Source organism: Brachyhypopomus gauderio, chromosome 17 (assembly GCF_052324685.1).
Source record: "Brachyhypopomus gauderio isolate BG-103 chromosome 17, BGAUD_0.2, whole genome shotgun sequence".
Classification (NCBI taxonomy): domain Eukaryota; kingdom Metazoa; phylum Chordata; class Actinopteri; order Gymnotiformes; family Hypopomidae; genus Brachyhypopomus; species Brachyhypopomus gauderio.
The window spans coordinates 17,356,055-17,379,342 of record NC_135227.1 but is presented as its reverse complement, the minus strand read 5'-3'; the positions used below and the strand labels follow the sequence as shown (position 1 = coordinate 17,379,342).

The 23,288-nt window shown below is 44.3% G+C and overlaps 1 protein-coding gene across 2 annotated transcripts; it reads right to left on the bottom strand.

The window, feature by feature from the left end:
* Nucleotides 1-1,642: 1,642 nt before the first annotated feature.
* slc35f4 (solute carrier family 35 member F4) lies at nt 1,643-20,125 on the bottom strand. 2 transcript variants are annotated; one of them, XM_076979263.1, is made up of 7 exons: nt 19,547-20,125; nt 8,026-8,326; nt 7,124-7,343; nt 6,331-6,456; nt 6,015-6,207; nt 5,434-5,523; nt 1,643-4,030 (listed from the first exon to the last, which is right to left on the bottom strand). In XM_076979263.1, exons 1-7 carry the CDS (start codon nt 19,761-19,763, stop codon nt 3,789-3,791), a joined length of 1,389 nt encoding a protein of 462 aa, XP_076835378.1. In that variant the 5' UTR covers nt 19,764-20,125; the 3' UTR covers nt 1,643-3,788. The 2 variants fall into 2 exon arrangements, with proteins under 2 accessions (XP_076835378.1, XP_076835379.1); XM_076979264.1 differs by lacking the exon at nt 19,547-20,125 and adding an exon at nt 12,669-15,041.
* Between the last annotated feature and the right edge of the window lie 3,163 nt (nt 20,126-23,288).

Below are 23,288 nucleotides of genomic sequence, written 5' to 3'. Positions count from 1 at the left end.
ATTTTGCGCACACTACACAGCATATTAACTGTCAAAGTAGCAGGGCTCTGGGAATTAAGGCATTTTATTTTTTCGTTAAGGCACAGATGACCGCACATTCTGTGTCCGTCTGAGATCTTTGAGCCTTTCAGATGACATGCTGTTGATGCTTGCATAAACTGGTGTGTGCTAATTGGTTGTCTGGTAAAATAGGCTTTTACATAAGAAAGCATTCAGAAAAAATTGTATCAGGTAATTCATAAAGGGTGAAAGGCTAAATCTGCTAAATCTGTTCCTTTTTCTGTTAGTCATAAACTGCAAAAACAGTGGAACCGCGTGATCAAGCATACAACAGGAAAACACATACCACCATGGTAGTATTGCTTTGGTTCAGTGATATTGGTATTTTTGGCTGCAATCCAAATTTGTGTGACTGTGAGCAAAGGATATGATAGACCATTATACCAAAGCAACTGAGGATGAATGGACCCAAGTATTTGATTTATTTTATTTGTTCGGGTGCAAATTTGGTCTGACAAACTGGTGTGGGAGGATGGGGGTGCTAGCGTCATTATACAGATAAAAATTACGTGAACATATCATGAAATAAAGTAGTTGCCATATCATTGGGATTGTTTGGTAATCTGTGTTTGCTTGCATACAAAGCTGATGTTACTAATCCTGTTCTAACATTTCTTGTGGATCATTTGTTATTTTGGAATAGGACAAGTGGTGGCAGAAAATGGAGATAACATAAATACTATGAATATAGAAAATATAATTTAGACCAGATTTCCCAGCACTAGTTCAATTGGATTAGATTTAGTAACTTTGTTTTCCCTAAACTAGCAACATTTTGGACAAGCTGCCTTCTGTCTTTAAGGAGAGTTTCATGTGCTGCTATGGAAACACCTCTCAACATCTACCAGGTTCAGTGAGGAGCAGCATATCCACACGACAGCTCATGTAGCTGTGAGCAAACTTCACGTGTGCTAACAGTTGTGCCAAAGCCCAATCGCTAATGTGTATTGTTGACTCCTCCTTACTTTTACCTTAACCTGCTTAATTTGCCCATTATCACTCTGTGTGCTGTGAGAGAAAATAAAGCTATTCTTTTGCTTCTAACTTTCTCTCTAAGTGCTTAACTTGCACGTAAATATAGCCGATATCACAGTACAGCTGTTCTCTTTCAACTGTGAATGATTTGGTCAGGCAACAAATTTTGAACTTTAGCAGAGCAGTCGATTGGAAATGAGTTGTCCAGCTGGTTAAACTATTTCATACTTTGTCCTGCTGTCTGACAACAGAAACAGTGTAAATGAGAACAGCTTAATTGGGAATTCGTCTCTATTAAAATGCAGTATATGTGGGCGCAGAGAGCAGGAGAGGAGAAGCTAGACATAAAGGGCTGACACCATCCGACATCATGCAGCATGCAAATACGACAAGATGACATCACAAATATGCTAATGAACACATGACATCATCTAGTAACATTTAACAACTTTTTGAGCAGACTTTAGCCACGTTCCATTGAAAGTAGCCACTGACTTTAGCTGGACAGCCGACGAATACAAAATGAAGACAGGGCACAGGACACATTAGCTTTGTGCAAATTATAGCATTAGTTTCTTAGTCACTCAAACTAGTTTTGAGTCATTGACTCAAACATAAACACTGAACAAACAATCTCTAAAATTACTTATCACACTTCTTTTTTTTTGGCTTTAGTGTTCCAAAATGAGCAAATTAAATTGCCATTTCATTTTCTGGTTTTTTTTCTGATTTGTAATTTACGTGCAAGTTTCAACAGATACAGGAAGGACAGCATTTTTAGAGGGGGGGGGGGGGGGGCAATGGAATATTGTCATGTCCTGTGGTTGTGGTTGTGTGTGTACGTATCCTGTGGGTGTGGTTGTGTGTGTGTGCGTCCTGTGGATATGGTTGTGTGTGTGCGCGTCCTGTGGTTGTGGTTGTGTGTGTGTGTGTCCTGTGGTTGTGTGTATGAGTCCTGTGGGTGTGGTTGTGTGTGTGTGTCCTGTGGTTGTGTGTATGAGTCCTGTGGGTGTGGTTGTGTGTGTGTGTGTGTCCTGTGGTTGTGGTTGTCTGTGTGTGTGTCCTGTGGGTGTGGTTGTGTGTTTATGCGTCCTGTGGGTGTGGTTGTGTGTGTGTGTGTGTGTGTCTTGTGGTTGTGTGTATATGCGTCCTGTGGTTGTGGTTGTGTGTATACGCGTCCTCTGGGTGTGGTTGTGTGTGTGTGCGTCCTGTGGGTGTGGTTGTGTGTGTGTGCGTCCTGTGGATATGGTTGTGTGTGTGCGCGTCCTGTGGTTGTGGTTGTGTGTGTGTGTCCTGTGGTTGTGTGTATGAGTCCTGTGGGTGTGGTTGTGTGTTTATGCGTCCTGTGGGTGTGGTTGTGTGTGTGTGTGTCCTGTGGTTGTGGTTGTCTGTGTGTGCGTCCTGTGGTTGTGTGTGTGTGTCCTGTGGTTGTGGTTGTGTGTGTGTGTGTCCTGTGGTTGTGTGTGTGTGCGTCCTGTGGGTGTGGTTGTGTGTGTGTGCGTCCTGTGGGTGTGGTTGTGTGTTTATGCGTCCTGTGGTTGTGGTTGTGTGTGTGTGCGTCCTGTGGGTGTGGTCGTGTGTTTATGCGTCCTGTGGGTGTGGTTGTGTGTGTGTGCGTCCTGTGGTTGTGGTTGTGTGGGTGGGTGTCCTGTGGGTGTGGTTGTGTGTGTGTGTGTGTCCTGTGGTTGTGGTTGTGTGTGTATGCGTTGTGTGGGTGGGTGTCTATGCGTCCTGTGGATGTGGGTGTGGTTGTGTGGGTGGGTGTCTATGTGTCCTGTGGATGTGGGTGTGGTTGTGTGGGTGGGTGTCTGTGTCCTGTGGGTGTGGTTGTGTGTGTGTGCGTCCTGTGGTTGTGGTTGTGTGTGTATGCGTCTTGTGGTTGTGTGGGTGGGTGTCTATGCGTCCTGTCGATGTGGGTGTGGTTGTGTGGGTGGGTGTCTATGCGTCCTGTCTGTGGGTGTGGTTGTGTGGGTGGGTGTCTATGTGTCCTGAGGGTGTGATTACTCGTTTCCACATCCTGGCAACCTCACACATTACAGATATGTTCTCATAAAACAAAGAATATGGGCTGGTGGGAAAATATATGAGGGAAGATGACATAATGTAGTAACTGGGGGCAGGAGGCTAAAGGGGCCGTCCCCAAGACCCACGTTGCACCAGTGCTTGTAAAAACAAAAGAGAGCCTTGTTCATATATAGCATAATATTTCCCCTCTCTACAATATGATACCATTAGATACAATTTAAATAATCTTTGTGTTATAGGTATAATGCATTCATTTTAATACAGTGAGCCAAATTGGCCCTGGTTGAGTCTGTATTCACAGAATACAGTCCATGTGGGAGGCAAGGCTTCAACAGACCGCTTCCTTCTGTTAGTCGAGAGACTGCAGTTCGCCACAAGATGACTAGTTCCTTGGCCGAGAAATCCCAGCTGTGTACTGTAAATAAGCACCTTTCTTTTATGAAAGGCGTTTCTCTTCAGCATAGCCCCCCCAAAAAACCAAAAAAATTCCGTTTTCCTTCATCTCGTGAGTGAGGAAAAGTGAGAGCAGCTTCACCCGCATCCCCACAGCTGCCGTTGTAGTGTCACCACGAGTCACCGTCCCGATTCTCCACCGCCACACTCCAGTGGTTCCTGGCCAAACACCCTTCGCGAGCTGCGATGAAAGCATCCGTCGGTCGGACGCTCCGGGTGGATCTCCGCCGCCGTCGCGTCCCACCCCCCTCGCGGTGCGGGCGGGGGCGTCGGGCTCACGCCATGGGGATGGAGACGGCCCCGTTGGCCCTGCTCCGGCTGCGTGTGTGCACGCTGGACTCCGTGAGCTCCTCTCCGTGCTCCTCGGACTTCTTGTCGGCGAGCGCGGCGAGGAAGCGCAGGGTGACGGCGTCCCACTCCTCGGGCAGGAGCAGCAGCAGGAAGCCCGTGCAGATGACGCAGGTGGCGGACAGGCGCACCACGCTGAAGATCACCTCGTGCTTCAGAACGTCCACGGCTGGGGAGAGCAGGAGAAGAAGAGTGTCGACAAGGCACAGAACCATGAGGGGGGGATGGGAGACCTGCAAGCTTAGCCCGGCAGTTTAGACAGTTTAGCTGACCGTCATAAACGCATTAAAGCTTTCCCCAAGAACAAAAAACCTGTGACTTAGAGGAGAAGACATGGCTGGCAGTCGACGTGCCAGATCAAGCCAGAAATGTTCAGTGGGGTTGAGGTCAGCATTCTGCAGACCACTGGACTTGCTCCGCACAAATCTTGTCAACCCATGTCTTTTATGGACCTCGGTTAATACATCGCGGCACAGGCATGCTGGGACAGGAATGTGCCTTCCCAAAACTGTTGTGACAAAATTGGAAGCATACAATTCTTTAAATGTCTAAATGAATACCGTATCAATAACATCGCCCCCTTACTGGAACTAAAGGACCTGGCTGAAACCCTCCAACAAATCTGTTCTGTTAAGTGCTGTTCTGCTGGCATCCACCAAACTACGAAACGTCACTCATAGTGAAGCATTCATCATTCCACGGCTCCAGCTTCCAGCTGTGCCATGAGTCCATACTGCCTGTTACTTTGGGGAGAAACTATTGCTGCTCTTAGACGCTTCCGTCTAATAATAACAGCACTTAGTAAATCAAGGCAGGCCTGGCAGGGCAGAAATTTCATCTGTGCGCTTGTTATTTAGACATCTGTCAGTAATGTGTGTGACGTGCACTCTGATTATCAGGAGTATCCACTACATTGCCTCCTGTTACCAAGTCAAAATGATTAACAACCCACGAAAGACTGCAAAAAGTCGTCATGTACAAGGTCATGACGGCCACTGCATGTTCACAAAACAACGTAAAATACCATGAACATTGTCTAGTGTTCAGGCCCACAAATCAAAGTCAATACTGCACCTCACCCAGCACGAGAGACTCAGGGTGTTGGTGGATTTCTCAGAAGTTGAGCTTGAATTAACCCACCGACCTTGACAGACGGCTTTTAAAGGTAAGTGCTTTCATCAGGCATTTAGTGTTGCCTGGGCAACGTGATCTTGTTTTATGATTGGCCGTTACTGTTAGTGAGTATGCACGCTGCTGATCAGGTTTCTTTTATTTACTTAAGTGAAGAGAGAGAGAGAGGGGTACTGGGTAAAGCAGATTTGCAGTGCGATGGCTTTGGTGCCTAAAGCAGCAAAGAGTTTTGGGGGAGCGGAGCATAAAACTGCTAGTCAAGACTTTCTTCACAAAAGTGTGTGTATGAGAGAATTAGAAACAGAAAGTACAAGGAAAGAGGGCAAATGCACGGTGTGCTTCTGGCAAATTTAGGCCGCCATTTGCATTGAAAAATGACAATGAAGGTTCGCAGTGGTTTACAGTTCTGCCCCCATTTCAGTGCACAGCGACATTACCCACCTGCATTACCAGGGATGCTGAGTAAGGTGCCAATAGATATGAGGATGGGGTAGGTGAGAACCACGCCTACATTTACCAGGATGTTGAACACTGTAAAATGAGAAAGAGAGAGAGAGAGAGAGAGAGAGAGAGAGAGATGGAGATAATTACTCAAAATGATACTGTCAGAGACTCCTGTAACTCTGTTGGGTGGATGCGTGGGTGGAGTAGACACTGCCCTTTCCCCCAGAGAGTCAGTGTACCTTAAGCTTCTAGAGTCGGTAAACAAGTGGCTCCCCTACTATCAGTCCTTACGCATGCTGACACATCACATATAGGAGAGCTGAGGTGACGAAATGCTACTTCAGAGTGTAACCTGATGATTAAAACCCAAAATGTCTGTCTTGCTAAGCATTAAGTGCTTTTTTCAGCACTCCTGAAAGTTTACTCCAGTTTATTTTGTGTTGAATGCAGCATATGGAGCAGAGACTTCTCTTGTTCAGTGTTTTCCACACAGAGCATTCAAATTGTGCTGATGGTAATAAAAAATTAGACGGAACACGAAATGTTAGCAGTCTGGTGAATGTGCTAGAGCCCCTCACCCAGCCACAGGCCAGCCACTCCACAGAGATAGCCCCAAGGTAGGGCAGATATGGAACCCCAGTGTTCCACTCTGGTGAAATATAGGATGATAGGCACACAGGAGATGAAGATCAGGTTGAAGAACCCCATGGTGGAGAAGAAGTGGGCGATCTCTCCCAGGTTTGCACTGCCCAGAAACATCTTGAACAGCACCTTAGTGAAGAGAGAAGATGGTGTGTGTGATGGCAGGGCCACTAAAAGAGGGAGAGGAAGCAAAACGGATCAAAGATGTGAAAAGACATTTTGCAAAAAAGTGGGACTGCCAGTTCTACCAACCTTGTACAGTGCTGATGTAGAGGCGGAGCCTACTGCTAAAGCCACGCCTATGATGGAGTCACCATGGAAACCATCTGCATAGGCCATCATGACAATGCCTGTGATTGCCATAATGGCAGCTACAATCTGAAGAGTAAAAACAGGGATATTGGAGGAAACTCTTTAGAATTACATAGTAATGTAAAATATACTGTCACTGGATATATTCATAATATTTCATTTTTGGTGCCTGCAGAAAAACCATAGCATATTAATTTAAGGCACTGATGGGTCCAAGGCTGGATAATCAACATTCACATTACAAAGATGAAGAAAAACCACATGACAAGAAAAACTTTGGTTAGTCTAAATAGACCCAGCCTACTGCATGAGGCCCGCTGCGATGGTGATCCATATTTATATTGGGTTGTTAAATCTTTGGTGATTATATAGTAATATTTCTGTATTATAGTAATAGTATAGTAATATTGGTTTGTTAAACCGTTGGGTATTATAAAGTAATATTTCTGCATTATAGTAATAGCATAGTTACTATAAATCTTTCGGGATTATATAGTAATATTACAGTATTAGAATAATAGTATAGTCATATTGCGTTGTTAAATCTTTGGGTATTATACACAGTATTATAGTAATAGTATAGTAATATTGGATTGTTGAATCAAGACACATCAGCAGATAGATGTGATTTTCAATCAGGTGGTTTCAAAAGTCCCTCTTTTTAAACGACTGTAATGTATCTCCCAGTGTTAGTGGGTCTGGGTCAGAAAGGCTGTGTGTTGAAGATACGGACCCGCACACCCATGAAGCGGTCCTTCAGCACAATCCAGGACAGCAGAAAGACAAACGCCTTGTGGCAGCAGTAGAGGGCTGAAACGTCTGTGGCCGTGAGCTTCTTCAGGGCCAGCAGGTACAGGTAGTTGGTCAGCGTCCACAGGATGGAGAACGGAGCCGTTCTCTTCAGAAACAGCTTCAGAGTCATCCCATCTTCACCAAAGAGTCGGCTGCACTCCCTACAGAGAGAAGCACTTAGCGCTGCGTTTTCTACAGTTCTTCATGACATCCACCACTCCAAATAACAAACTGCCTCCTGTTTCTCATTCGTAAAGCTGCTGAAATTAACATTGCAGTTGTTACTAACTTCTTCCGTAATTGGACACCGTAATTGGACTTCAATCTTCTCCAAAGACCTGCCCACTTATTGTTTAGGCTAATCTTCCATCTTCTGATCCTTTTTTTGTGCATGTAGTTTCATTGTCTGTTAATTTGGGAAATGGGACTTTTTATATCTTATTTTTTTCTTATACCCTGCCTTAGTTGCTAGGGTGACAACTCTTTTGGTCTGTCCTTAAATCTAACTGTCTCTGCACAAAATGCAGAACTCACTCTGACTGTCCTCCTTCCTGTCTCTCACTGTCTCCTAGAAAGAAATGTGAAGGTTTGGTATTCTTCACCAATATATATATTAGTTTTCAGCTATTGTTTATTCGTAATTCTGTGATAATTTCTTGTTTTGTTGATCCAGCCATAGAGATATTATTAAAACAGCAACTATTTTTATGGCTATAAGGATACAAAGACAAAAACTGCTTACAGCAGCCTCAGTTTGGAATAATTGCCTAAAATTGCTGGATCTCCCCTGTATTACTCTTCCACTCTGTGTCAATCCTCCTGACTTTCCGAACATCTACTCACCTGAATTTCTGAATGGGGGTCTGCTTCTCCCGTGTGATGACGGCGTGGCCAGAGTAGTAGAGGGGGAAGAAGAAGATGTTCCAGTTGGTGCTGAACCAGGAGATGAAGAAAGGGCAGGAGAAAGACGTGAAGGTGACCTGCACCACCTGAGTGGTGCCCACCCAGGACGAGGACACACACAGGACCACCAGCAGGCCTCCCAGGACCTTCAGGGCAACACTGGCACAGGCCTGATAGGAAGTGTCCTCTACATTGGCCTCGCTGGCTGGAGTCTCGATATGGGAGTCTGAGCCTTCCTCTCCTACAACAGATGGCACAGTATAATTGGTTTTTCCTCTCTGGGTGTATCAGTGTATCAGGTATGTCTTGTGATGACCCCCATTTAATTTATTTGTATATATATATACTTTGTCAGACTTGTGGAAGGTTTGCATGACAGAGGGAAACCTCCCAAAGGGATCAATAAAGATAGATCGATCGATCTATCTATCTATCTATCTATCTATCTATCTATCTATCTATCTATCTATCTATCTATCTATCTATCTATCTATCTATCTATCTATCTATCTATCTATCTATCTATCTATCTATCTATCTATCTAAATGAAGATTACAGGCCTCGTATGCCGTATCCTCACATTTGTAGGGTTACTTTGTTAGTCTCCTGGTATTATCACTGTAAAGTTGCCTAGACTGAAACGTATGTTTAAAATAGGTCCAGTGTGCAGCAGTGCCACATGGTGCATATAGACAGAGGCATTGAAACCTGACGCCAGTGGGGTGTGTGTGTGTGTGTGTGTGTGTGTGTCGGCTCAAGCGGACGACACCCTGCTGGTCATAACCTCCATGATGGACATGTGTGCTCCTGCAGCGTCCCCACTGCTCTGTCGTGTCCAGGACAGTGGGGACAGTGAGGACAGTCTCCTGCGTGCAGCTCAGATGTGCTTCACAAATGGCTTTACTGGCACAGAGCTGACGGACAGAAACCAAAACTGAAAGGTTGGCAAATGTGACCTTCCTGTTTTTGCTTGTTGCAGGAGATTGAATTGATTAGTGGTCTTTTGAAATACCCTACACTCAAAAAAAAACTTTTTTTTTTAAGTATTTTATTTTAAGTATTATTGCTGAATCGCTTTTTACACGTGAACAGTGAGAAATTTTTTGCTTGTTTTGAAACAGTGCACTGGAGTTTTCTCGATAGTATCAGGGTTTACTAGCAATAATAATAATTATAATGAAGTCCTGGCCTATTCCAGAACATTGGTGTGTGTTTTGATCAAGCTTGACATTCATATGAACAAATGTAAGGAATGTTCAGATAAACAGTGTAGTATGATCTATAACCTTTGCGCTGTTATGGTTGAGCTGTACTTGAATGTACTTTTAATATAATCGCAAGGCATGATGGCAATCAGAATACATGCCATGTAATCCCAGTGTGGTGCGTTTGTCCTGTAGTGGTAGGGATTCAGTAGTGGTGACAGACTGAGCCAAGGGGAAGGGTGATTGCAGCAGAGGGCCAAGATCCGTTATGCAGCAGACAGAGCGTGATCAATTTACACCAGGCTAGGAATAAAAAATGACATGTGCTAGGCCATCCTTGCTAACTTCCACTGCACTTGGTCAGCATGCACACACACACACACACACACACACACACACACACACACACACACACACACACTATTGGTGGCTTTCTCCTTCCTAGCCACGAATCTCGTTTAAATCTAGAGTGATGGTGTGTAAAGCCTTTGTAAGGACAATGTTAAATCAACATTAGTTTTCCAGTGTTTGACCCGCTGATCTGTAAAATCTGTTGTGGATTCAGTTAATCATTTACACGCATTGTTTTACAGATGCAAACAATTACTGCTCTACCAGGGTCCAGAATCTCTCCTCTGAAGCGCTTAATAAGGCGCACACTGCAGGAAATCTTTCATGCAATGATTCTAGAGTCATGGCGCTATATTTGAGTGATTCTGGTATGTCTCTTCTCTTTACTGTTCAGACGGTAATTATTTCAACAACTTGAGCCCTGGCAGAGAAGAGGCTGACCTTGTCAGGCAATGGAACAGTGCCAAGATGGCCAAACCATGTGACTTTCAACTCAATAACTCGATAATAATATTCAGCTTTTTTGGAGCATTGGTTTCTAGTTGCCATTTTGTTAACAAAAACAAGAGTATAGTACAAAACTACAGTTACAACACTATAGTATAGTACTATAGTATTGTGAGGTATATCTTGTAATCTACAACAGACTGGTCTTTTCACACCAAATCATACTTCCAGGGCTGCAGTGGAATAAATCTCAATGTGAAAACATCCTCACACACTAACATCCAGAATAGACAGTAGATCAAAATATACACATCACGTGTAAAAAGCAAGAGGTGAAACAACCATGTTGTCCACCAGAGGTGTTTAAGGGAGAAGCTGTTCTCAAGTTCACAAATAAAAAAAAATGTCAGTGTGAAATACTTCAGTACTGCTAGTGGTATGACTAATTCTTGTTTAAATGAAGGTACTAACATTTCATTCATGTCATTCAAGAATTTTTGTTTTTTTTCCTCAGAGCTCTGAGGTTGTCATTCCTCCACTCAGCACTAAGCAGTGCCCATCAAGATGGATTATTTGATTTACAGTATATTCACCTACTGAGGTACTAACTGTAATGGTAGAATTTTCCACAAAGGTCACGTGACTTTTTGGACATATATCACACTAGAAAGGCAGTGCATGTGTGCCAACACAGGCCTCATTTATATAACCTCTGTGTAGCAACACATTAGGTCAAAAACAGCAGATGTAATGAAATACAACCACATGCAATGCCAACCATACAACGTGGTTACTACATTTTCCCCTTCCTCCAGTTCTGTCTTTGCCCAGATATCCATTGCCCGGATGTCCAGGCCCATTAGTGAAATATAAATCTACACTGACAGGATGCTGCATTCACTCCTTCCCAACTCACTTCATTCTCTACTTGTGACAGTCGAAGAATGGAAAACTCTTGATAAAAAAACTTGTAGGTTCATATCTGCAGGTCTATAATGCTGTTATAAAGGCATTCATTGAATTTGTCTTTGGTCATCAGTTTATAGTTTTAATCAGGGTGTGGCTATATTATTAAATGATTTTGGCACATATTCCATCCACTTTAGCAGAAAGACCTTGTATGTGTACATTTAGTCTTTTGTCCATCTTATGCTATGAAAAGTTTGTTAGGCCTTCATAAATAATCGGTTTTGGACCACAGAACAGTAGCAGACTACTGTCAAGCCTGTGACACTGACACACGTCAAAGCCCTAACAAAGACACTGCTGTCCCAGTTTCAACTGTGAACCCACACACATAAGAAAGCACATAGGTCAAATTTGGTGCTTGACTACACTTGGTCTTTGGTCATTTGTAAGAGTAAAAAAAATATATGATTTCTCCAAAATAGGCCCTAGAACCCATCTACACACAATGAGTTCATTCACTCTTTGTTAAGCCTACAGTGAATGCTGTTATAAAGTGGTTTTATCTCAGCTATGTGTAGAAAAAAGCAGGTTTGCTAGAAAGTTTTAAAATGTCACTCGTAAAGTCACCCCTGATGAAATCAAGAAGGCAAAGATGCTTTAACTTATGGTTAAATCAAACAACGGCAGTGGCTTGTAGCTGAGGCAACACTATTCTGGAAGTCTGGGATGGTTCCACTTAACACGTCCTGGTCATTTTCATTCCATTATATCCCTAGTATCCCAAGTGCCCTAACTGTAGCTCAAATACATCTAGAGCCAAGTGCCCAAACCATAGCTCAAAGCCAAGTGCCCTAACTGTAGCTCAAATGCACCAGAGCCAAGTGCCCTAACTGTAGCTCAAATGCACCAGAGCCAGGTGTCCTAACTGTTGCACAAATGCATCAAGAGCCAGGTGCCCTAACTGTAGCTCAAATGCTTCAAGAGCCAGGTGCCTTAACTGTAGCTCAAATGCTTCAAAAGCCAGATGCCCTAACTGTAGCTCAAATGCATTAAGAGCCGGGTGCCCTAACTGTAGCTCAAATGCATTAAGAGCCAGGTGCCCTAACTGTAGCTCAAATGCATTAAGAGCCAGGTGCCCTAACTGTAGCTCAAATGCTTCAAGAGCCAGGTGCCCTAACTGTAGCTCAAATGCTTCAAGAGCCAGGTGCCCTAACTGTAGCTCAAATGCTTCAAGAGCCAGGTGCCCTAACTGTAGCTCTAATGCTTCAAGAGCCAGGTGCCCTAACTGTAGCTCAAATGCTTCAAGAGCCAGGTGCCCTAACCGTAGCTCAAATGCAACAAGATCCAGGAGCCCTGACAGTAACTACATGTCATTCTTCATCACAGTACAATTCAGTATTCCATCACAGAATAACATGCAGAACTTGGTAAACAGACACAGGAGTGATGCGTCTGCATCCATACATCTTTCAAAAGTAAAAGACACACAAGCATAAACACGTAAACATATATCATGTTGCCTTTTATGACGCTCCTTTTAACACTCCTGCTTCATGACACACACTGTGCACTCTGTGCCTTCCTCACTCCTCACACACACACACACACACACACACACACACACACACACACACACACACACACACACACCACTATTTACTAGTGTTTACCTTCTGAGATGGGGCAGGTGAGGACCTGTGTGCTGTAAGAGCTGAGAGGAGCCACTCTAGCAGAATGCTTCTTCATCCTGTCCGTCCCAGCACCACGAGTGGGTGTGTGTGTGTGTGTGTGTGTGTGTGTGTGTGTGTGTGTGTGTGTGTGTGTGTGTGTGTGTGTGTGTGAGTGTGAGTGTGAGTGTGAGTGTGAGTGTGTGTGTGTGTGTGTGTGTGTGTGTGTGTGTGTGTGTGAGCTACACGGCTCAACTCTTCTGACAGATCTTCTTCATCCCTGCACGCACCTCTGCCGTGATTCTTTCTCTCTCTTCCGTGTTTTTTTTCACTTTCCTCAGTGCTCTCTCCTCCTCCGACTGTCAGTCTTCCTTTCTCAAACTCCCTCTCTCATTCTTTTTCCCTTTCTCTCTCTCTCTCTCTCTCTCTCTCTCTCTCTCTCACTCTCCCTGTCTCTGTGTGCATATATAACCCTACTACCATGCGGCGGTGTTCTTAGCTTCCTAGTTGCACTGTCATTCTGTTCTCCTGCGTCTCCCAGGGAGACTGGGCTTCAAGTGTGTGTGGAACGGTGCAATCATTCTCTTCATCTCACTCTCCCTCTCTCTCACTTGCTCACTCCCCACCTCCCTCTCATCTCATCCCTCACTCCCCACCTCCCTGTCCGCTCACTGGAGCCTCCTCTTTGTTTGGAAGGTAACCAAGCAGCTCAGGCTAATTATGCTGCGTTAGCCCCGCTCACCCCCACCACCCGTCCACACACAACCTCCAACGCCTCGTCCTTCCTCTCTCGCCCGCTGGACGTCGCCTACCCGGTCACACGTCCCGGGATGGAAAGGTCGGTAATGTAAGGGTTAAAAAACATAAAGTGTGCTTCTAAATCCCCCCAAATCCGCCCTTCACCAATCACTCTATCCCTCCTTCAGCCGCCTTTGTCTTCCGCTCAACAGCTCTCAACCCTTACGTCTGATCGAGGTCTTGTCCTCATGTGTCACTACAGTTCTACACTGGCCAAACATGCAGTCTTGCTGGCGACGGGACCTCTCGGAAAACCTTGTGCTCCGCTCTTCCTCACATTGGTTCAGACTGTGCTGGCATTCTGAGGTAACTGTTCAGAGTAACAAAGGTTCAGAGAGGAGATGTGTCATTTTATTGGTGAGGGTCATGGATGTTTTTGTTTGTGTGTGTGTTTTTTAATCTCCCATATTTAATCTCAATCACATTTACCCAAGAATTGGTGAAAAAGACCTCCAGTAACTTAACATAGTTGTGTTGTGTGCTTCACAAATTTGATTACCAGATCTCCTATGTACTTGTAACCTCCAAACTATTTAGTTTGAATTCCGGGGTGCTCCTTCTTAGCTTTCAAATAGCTTAGCTATTTGACAAGCGTGCTCACACTATAAACGGGTTAACGAAGACTGGGTAGGTGTGGTGTAGTTGTGTGTTTTTTGGAGTCAAAAAGGTGGAGGGCTCAAGCAGAGCCGGGCTGACCATCGGCCAGGCCTGGCCTGCCTACGTGGGGGTGGGGGTGAGGGGTCTTGTTACACAGCGCCATGCTGGTCAGAAAGCTCCTTCTGCGGTTTACCATGGCCGTGCCTTTAATGGGGCTCACTCCTGATTGCTTCAGCAGCCACACTCCATTGGTCAGACACCCACGTACGAACGCTTTGGTCCTGATGCTGCTATTGCCTCCAAGCCAAACACACAGCCAGAGTGATGTTACTGGCATATGCCTTAATATAAACACATTTTCCTCTGTGAGCATTCACCCCCTCTTTTTCCACTCTCACTCTTTTCTGTCTCTTTCTCCTTCCCTGTTTTACCTTAAAACACATAACAGAAAGGTCTTTTCCTGTGAAATGGGTCATTACTCACTTCAGTCATGATGGTACGTCACAAAAACAGGGGATACACGTTTCACACTCGGGCTGGAGACCACGGGCTGCTTTGAACAGAGCGCCAGCCAGCATGGTGGGCATGTGCCAGCCTCACGCTGTGAGAGCACTGAAGTCGTCATTATGTTCTTCCAGAAAATGTATTACGCCAGCCATTATACCACCATATCAGAGTCACAGTGAATCCTCCCTAATCCCTTACACAGATACACACAATCTCTCTCTCTCTCTCTCTCTCTCTCTCTCTCTCTCTCTCTCTCTCTCTCTCTTTCTGACCATCCCACAAAGTACTTAAAGCAACCTCATAATGCATTTTTCATATCAGTATTTTATGATTTTAATTACAGTTATGATCATACACTGAAACACTTATCCAAATATGCCTATACAGTATTTATATGCTGACAAGTAATCTGATTTTTTTGGTATTTTAATTTATATTAATAAAGCAAGGTGCATGCCTAAATATATCCAGGTTAAATATCCACTTAAGTGTGATATATGAAGCATACACTTCCTTGAGGTATACACACACACACACACACACACACACACACACACACACACACACACACACACACACACACACACACAACCCTGAAACTCTCAGCTACTTCTATTGTTGTTGTATTGTGTATGATTTAAGCATAACCATGGTGTGTGTGTGTGTGTGTGTGTGTGTGTGTGTGTGTGTGTGTGTGTGAGCGAGATAAAGGGACAGTGCAACAGACAGACAGGATTAGTCTTGCAAAATTACCACATATTCCCACCCTCCTATATACACATATAAAGACATATTACAATAAATTAGATGTATTTTTTATATGCTAAGTACTTGGTGCATATTATGCTATTTTAATGGTAGCATCTTTACTGCTGGTCTGTTATTAATTGTTCTTAACGCCTCACCTGGGTCACACTTTCAAGTCACCTGGGATAAACTTGCAGAAGGATAATATAATCCATCCACCCCCCCCCCCCCCCCCCCACACACACACACACACACACACACACACACACACACACACACACACACACACACACATGTCACGTCACGGCCCGTGATTCCAAGCACCCCCCCCCCCCCCCCACCCTGCCATGGCAACGGGCTGAGCCCCCATGTTCTACCCCAATGTCCCACTCACACCCCTTTATCATTTAGATCAGGTCCATGTTCCTGTATTATTGTGCGCAGATCCAACCTGCCTTTTGTACATGTCTATGAAGCAGCGCTCCAGGAGACGAGAGAGAGGAGAAAGATGGAGAGAACACCCACACACTGAATGTGTTACACACACTTCATGCCCACTTACTCCACTAAGACACCGAGAGACCCACGAGCCTGGAGGCGAGGGCTGATTTGCATAGATGTTTGGTGACATCTCAGCACAGACTCCCCAGCTCTCCATGGCTTAGAAAGTGAATGTCTCTCTCTCTCTCTCTCTCTCTCTCTCTCTCAGCTTCTCAACAGGCAGTCCTCCAGCATCTAGGGTCTGGCGCGGAAAAAATGTGTTATCTCACAGTTTCAAAGTTGAATGAAGTTATATTAAGAGCATGGCTTTGAATATGTGAGATGTATAGGACTGAAAATGAGGATGCTGACATCTTGTGGACAGGACATTACATTACAAGTCTATTACAAAATAATCTGGTCATGGTGTGTATCGGGACCTATATTGGTCAGTTTAATTACCTGGACAATTACAGACTCTAGACCACAGATTACTGTGCAGTTTGTCAGCCAGCATTTATCCAGATCAGTGCTGGTCAGTTCCTAAAGGACCATTGTTACGACTGTAGTGGTGATGGATTTGTCTCAGCATAGCAACAACACACGCATTGTACTGGCATAGCAACAGGTGCTCATCTGGTACAGGTGTTTTAGGCACAGCTGATGGTTGTTACTGGTGTCAGTGTTGAATAAAGGAAGAAAATAGAACCAGCAGAGGTCACTGGGTCAGAGGTCACTGGGTCAGAGACTGCAGAAAGGATAATGCAGAATCTGTTTGGCCACTGACTGTGCAGGACTAGAGGCTCTAACAGTACACTCGGGAGGTCTTTCTAATAAATGTGTGTTATAAAGTGCGTGGTCAGGGCATATTGCAAAATCTAAATAAACATTAAAAATCCTGACAGTTTACATATGATGTTACTCTTTCAGTTGCCCACGGAGTCTTTAAAATAGCTCAAACCAATGACTAACGGCCTAAGTGCATGCATGTGACTGTGCTATTCGGTATGTGAACACTTCACACTAGACTCACTGCATTCGGGTAATGACAGTATGCTGGTAGTTACGTCAAGCCACCAGTCGGGGGCAGTGTTGGAGCGTCTATGCTTATTTGGTGCGCTGAGCATGCCAGATTCTTGTGTAGGCAGGACTTATTTTATCTTCTGAGGAGTTGTAGTTAGTTTGTAATGCAGTAGTGCATCTCCAGTCTGGAAAGGACACAGGTGTACCAGCACATGCACACACACCTACCGCATGTCAAGTCTTTTTACTTCATCCATACGGTGCTGCTGAGAGCCATAACGTTTGGAAGAGTAATAAACACGTGACTGCACAATCGGCATGCAAATGTGACCACTGCCACCTACTTGATGCACAATGGTTTGCAATTTTGTCCTTTGTTGTCTTCTCTGGAGCCGAGGGCAAAATTCCAGTGCAACAAACCAGGACAGACCACAGCTAACCAAGACCCCAGATTCATCACTCTTATGTAGGGACCAACCATACTGGTTTTAACAGGGCAGAGTTTCCAAAGATCAATGTCACCACCATTTATTCCTCAGTGCTCCCATTACTGGGGAAAAGGAAATCCCTTATGTGCTCCACCCCCATTAAGCATACACGAAAGAGTAAAGCAAACAGACTCCACACCTCGCTTCATCACTACTGTATTGGTATTTCACAAATGCATGAAGCACTAGCACACACTTAAGTTTGAGCAGTTACGCTTCGAGGTCTCTGGTGGTTCAGGGCAGATTCGTTACGTTATACCCGCCGGGTTAGGGTTAGTCTCACTGTTCCCAAGTGTGTTCATGCTTAATAGTGGCTCTTTGGTTAAGTAAATGTGCGGTTGTCCCATTACACTTGTGAGTCAATAAACCATAGTGCACACAAGTGAATGTGTTTCTTTCACAATCATGGTTGTTGGATACCAATCATGTGGAAGGGGACCACAATTGTTTCTTCCATATGACAAATATAAATTGGAAAACAAATACGATTATAATATATTACAAAATCTGAAAAGAAACTTAATTATTTGGTGATGTAAAATGATTCCCTCTTTTCCAAGTCAATGCACTGTTCCAAAACAAAAATGTTAAGTACACTAAGGAGTATTTTTACTTTGCATTTGTAACAATTTGACCATTTGTAAACTGCGATTGCTGTTAATAGGCCAATATATGTAAAGAAGAGTGTAGTGAAAGTAAGAAAGGAAGCTTTTCTGTGTTCTCTGTATCACACTCTCTCCCAGTTACCTGTAGAACTGCCAGCTCAGATCTGAATAGCTATGATGAGTGGGTGTAATTTCAGAATCAAAATGTCCTAAAGGCGCGACCTATGACCACTTACGTCAAAGAGTCAAACTATCAAACTTTCACATGCTGGAAATTGGAGGGGGGGAAAGCACTTGCTGTAAGGCTGCCAGAGAACAATTTTCTTGGGAATGACTCTAAAGACATTCCTCGTGCAAAACACATTTAGATCCCCCACTAGTTCCCTTTGTGACGTTGCCAGTGTCGGGCTTTATTCTGCGGCGCGTGGAACAGCCGTGCGCTTGGAACTCTTACGTAAGACTTGGAGTAGGGCGCGCGTTCAAACCGCGGCATTACAGCTACAGGCCCCTGGACACTGATCAATATCGCACACGCTGCGATCTTTATTACACATGATTTATGAAGTCGAGTCCTACCACGGTGCGAACACGGCACACCAGAGACTGGGAGCTGGCTTTCCTCTTCTCGGGCTTTGCCACTGTTTGTGAGAACAGTAGGTTTATCTTATGTGCTGCTCGTGTCCACGTTCCTACAACCCACTGCATTATTGCTTGCTCAAGCAAAAACATTTCAAGTAACTTTCATCTTTCTTGAGACCCAACTGTGGATTTTGCACTGCACAGTATTGCACGCTGCTCCAGGTAGCATAGAGGGTGTGCACTGTTAGAATGTTATGACCCAATCAATAAAAACTGCATATAGAGTTTATCTCCATGTATATCAAATAACGTGTTGGATTTATTATCGTATAATACACTACTGACTCTATATTCTTTTTGTTGTTTCTTTCCTTCTAAGTTGTTCTCTAAAGGCACTCTTTAATTAGCGGAGAGACTACAACTTGTCATTTAGCAGGAGCTACAAGAGTAAAACGGTGATATTGAACAAGCTCCTACAGGCCACTGTTGTGCCCTCAGTGGCGCGCGCTGTATGGGTTCATTACATACTGTTGCAGTTCATTTAAAAAACCGACAATTCGACACAGAATCATACGGGAGATTACCTGAAAAAGTGTTTCACAGTAGATAGCCTAATGAATGAAACTGTCACTCGTGACCTTGCTCAAGAACTCAAAGGATAAGAAAGCATACGATCTTGCAATTTGTTTAAGCTTAAGTTTAAGGTTTTGCAGGAAGTTGTGTTTCTTTACCATGAAGCAGTGCAGACTAGCAGATGTAGCTGAAGTGGAATCTGAATCTCTTAGCTTTTCCCACACACACTCACCAGCAGTATTACAACCACATCCACCTAAACCACCAGTTTTACGCAAACACTACTCCCCCACCATATCTACGCACAGAAACTGGCTCGCCTAGATAACACCAAATGCGATCCGTGCGATACACCGTGTGGTCACGCTCAGCAGCGGGGAACCGTCCAGTTAACGTTCAACGAAACAAAATGCGCAGGATGACCGAAAACACACTTAGATCCGACGCGCTCTCGATTTCATGTTCGTGCGGGTTCGGCACTTACTTCTATGGCTAGAATATCCAGGATAATAGCCATAATAACCCGTCATTCGTAAAATCCGGTCCTCGATGTCATGCACGCCGTTAGCTGTCACTTTCGGTGAATCGTTGTAAGTGGAGCGGCTGTCGAGCTGCGGCGACGCTTTGCCCGGTAGGTGCGTGCTCCTGACACGCTCCAGGGACACGTTGGGCTGCTCCGCGTCCTTCTCCGTGGCGCTCATTCTACAAGGCTTAGGAGGAAAGTGCAGCTTCTAGGTAACGACCGATGACCGTGCGCATCTCGTCGCCAAAGGCATCACACTCCACGAGACGCATTCCGATGCACGACGCTTCGAGGAGTCGGGGTTGTGAAACTTGTGTTGCGCCCTTCACGCATCACACACCAGGGGGCGTAACGACGGTCCTGCGGGAGCGCGTCGCTCTGTCTCCGGGACGGATGCAGTGATGCGCCGAGGTGATTTCAAACGGGGATGCGTTGACACCTCGTCATGGAATTATTCGCTTCCTCGTGCTGTTTCGGCATGCGGTTCCCGCGCCACAGGCACGCGAGCGCTCCTGTGACGGTCCATATGGCACGCGCTCTGAATGTCATGGTTCACGATGAGGGAACGCTCTGTTAACACTGTATTTTACTGAGTATTCAGAAGTAGTCTCATCAAAGAACTATTAGATAGATCAGTGGTGTGGAAGTTTTGAGAGATAGGTCAAATAGACGCGTCACGCTGAGAAGATTTTTTATACCATATGAGTTTGTGCTTGGAAAAGCTGATATAATATAACTATACGCGCACGCAGACATTGAAGCCGGATCATTCTGGCACCGATGTTTACGCTATACATTTCACGTGAGCATAAACCCGTCCTGAACAACCTCACGTGGCTTTATCTATTCTGTGCTCGAGGTGTGACCTCCGTCTTCTGCATACTGGACCCTACGTTAATAGTTATTCTCTGGCTGCATCTAGATCTGTTGCTTTAGACAAAATTTAGACAAACTGCGCAATATTACTGTTCGATTCTTTTGATTTTACGGTGTCCTTGTACAATGTGAGGCGTCTTTTGATGTCGTCCTTCTTGGACCTTAAATTGACAATTTTAGTGCAAAAGGAAGCTAAATTATTTTGCTGTATGACAAAATATTATCAGCATATTGCATGTTATAGCGTCGAGTGTCGCCTCTTGTCCACGTACTGTGATCAACAGACATATAAGAAAACTTCCCACACACAGTGCGTTTGAGTGTCTTGCCTCTTGGGCGACATCTTTGCAGTTGCCGCTGTAGACAGTCTGCAGGAGGACTACCTTTGTCCCACTGGCAATTGCTCTTTTAAACAAGACTGTTGCTGGTATACTGCCATCCACTTCAGGAAACTAGCTGCAGCAGACTCTATACAGTATACGAACTCACGCTGCTTTGGTGGGGTGTATTATAGGTTTTTAACATGTATGTATGTTGTGTATTGTGACCGCTGTACAGCTATTTTGGAATTAGCCCTGAAAATCACGGTCTGATTTAAATTTTAGCAATGTGTATAGATTTATTTTATTTATTTATTTTTTTTACATTTTTGAATTGTTTGTTCTTGTTTATTCTGTCTAACATTGAGAAACATTTGCATTTATTTGTTTACTTATTACTCAAATGTGACTAGACAAATTTCACTCCATCTAAATATAGCCTATGCCATGGTTATAAGCTTAGGTTAGACAACATGGGCGGAGTGAAATATGCTAAACATCTGGGCCTTAGCCCAAATGTCCAGAACCATGGTCCCCTCTGAAGATTTATTTGCCATTTACAGCAGTGATATGAACTCTTTTTCAATCCATCTGAGACAACAGAAGCTTTACACTGTAAAACGTTATTAACATTCAAAATAAGCAGAGCCCCGTCTCAAGGGTTCCGAGCTAACAACATCTAACGTTTGTTTATTACATTACCAATTTACCCATTCACTGGTGTGGACTCACCTAAAACATCTCTCTTCTCTTCACCAGTAGTCGATGGTGAAGTTTAATCGCTTTCTGTTGCTGATGGGTGCAGTTCACTCCTCTTCAAAAACATTCTTATGTCCTTTTTTACTATCCACCACTGCATTCTCAAGCTTGCTTACTGAGGTGAATGACTGACCAGGTTGCCAGTCTAGTGTTTGTCAGAACACAACAATAACCAGCTAAAAGAACTTCCACAATTGTTTTAAATCTTTCATTAATATGAATTAGATGGCAATACATAAAAAAAATGTTAAAGTTAGTATCTGAAAGTTTGGGGCGGTGCTTTTGGAAAGTCTTCTGGGGCTTAAGCACCATAAACCACACCCCTTCAAAGGTCAAAGGTTATGATGGTTAATGTAAGAATTAATGTTCCCAAAGTCTTTCTAAGTGACTCGTCTGCCATTTACTCTTTTAGCTAAAAAGGCATTCACGACAGGAATGTGCAGGAGGTTTTTGAGTGCACACCATCTGCTTCCTTTGCTTGCTTCCCTTGAACCTGAGGAAAAGTGGTCCTACAAGACCTTGACTTGTACAAAGTCCTACGAGACTCTGACAACACTGGACAAATCTTGCCAGCTGGTGGAAGACCTTCTTGTGATGTTCTTGGGGTCAGGAGCCACTTTCCTCACCTTCTCCACCCCCTGATTTTGCTAACTGATTGTCCACAGTTCACAGTGATCACAGGCTGAACTGGAGCCAGGGGATGAAGTGGGGACTACAGAGGTTATTCCAAAAGGGAAGCCTAATCTATGGACCCCACGCCACTGCCCAGTCAGACTTACACTGGTCCATTTTCCTCTGGTGCATTTTTGGGATTACACCCAAAAAATGCCTTCAAGCAAGTGGGGATTGATGTGCTGGAGCCAGGAATTAAGATTCCTCATACGTGCACCTCTTAATCAATTATATAGGCTGAAATGGGCCATTCAAACTGAAAGGTTAGTCAACTAGTTGGTCAACTTGCCGGTACCACAGCGAAAGACCACAGGAAAATGCTTTGCCATTTTTCTTTTCTACACATCTATTGGCCTGGTCTTCAATGTTAGGTACAAGGGTGAAATTTGTCATGTAGCGAATGACAGCTGGTTAATCCCCAAGTCATGCCAAAAACATCATTAAGCCCACTTCCCCTAATTGAGGTCTCCTTCAGAAGGGCTTTGTATTAGGCCTGTTGAATTATACGAGGAAATAATTGGAGACAATCTCAGTGTTGTCTCAGCACAGTACAGTGTTGTGGAGGCACTGCCTCATGTGGTCTACCCAAGTCCAAGCTTCCAATAATGTACCTGCTGTTTGTCTCATCAATCTCCTGCTGCATTTAAATAGAGTAGATTGCACTGCAGCTTTAGTTGTGGCTGTTATTTCTGTTGCATTGGGGCTGTTGCAAGTTGTGTTGGAACCCATTTGGAATGATATTGTTGCTCAAATATCTTTGAGTAAAGTTGATATAAGTGGAAAGTCTACATATATATAAAATTCTCCACTCACGCTTCTCCTTTCCTCTACCTCTACCCAATGCCTGTTGACTGGTACAGCACATGTGCTGATAGCCTGACTCTTTTATTTCCCTTTAGTACCTCTTCTCTCCTCGTAACCACTCAATCACACCTATCAAATCAAATCAAATCAAAGTTTATTTGTATAGCGCTTTTCACAACACATGTTGTCACAAAGCGCTTTACAGGATTTAAAAGGTTAACAATACTATGGGTCCAGAACCCTAATGAGCAAGCCAAAGGCGACAGTGGCGA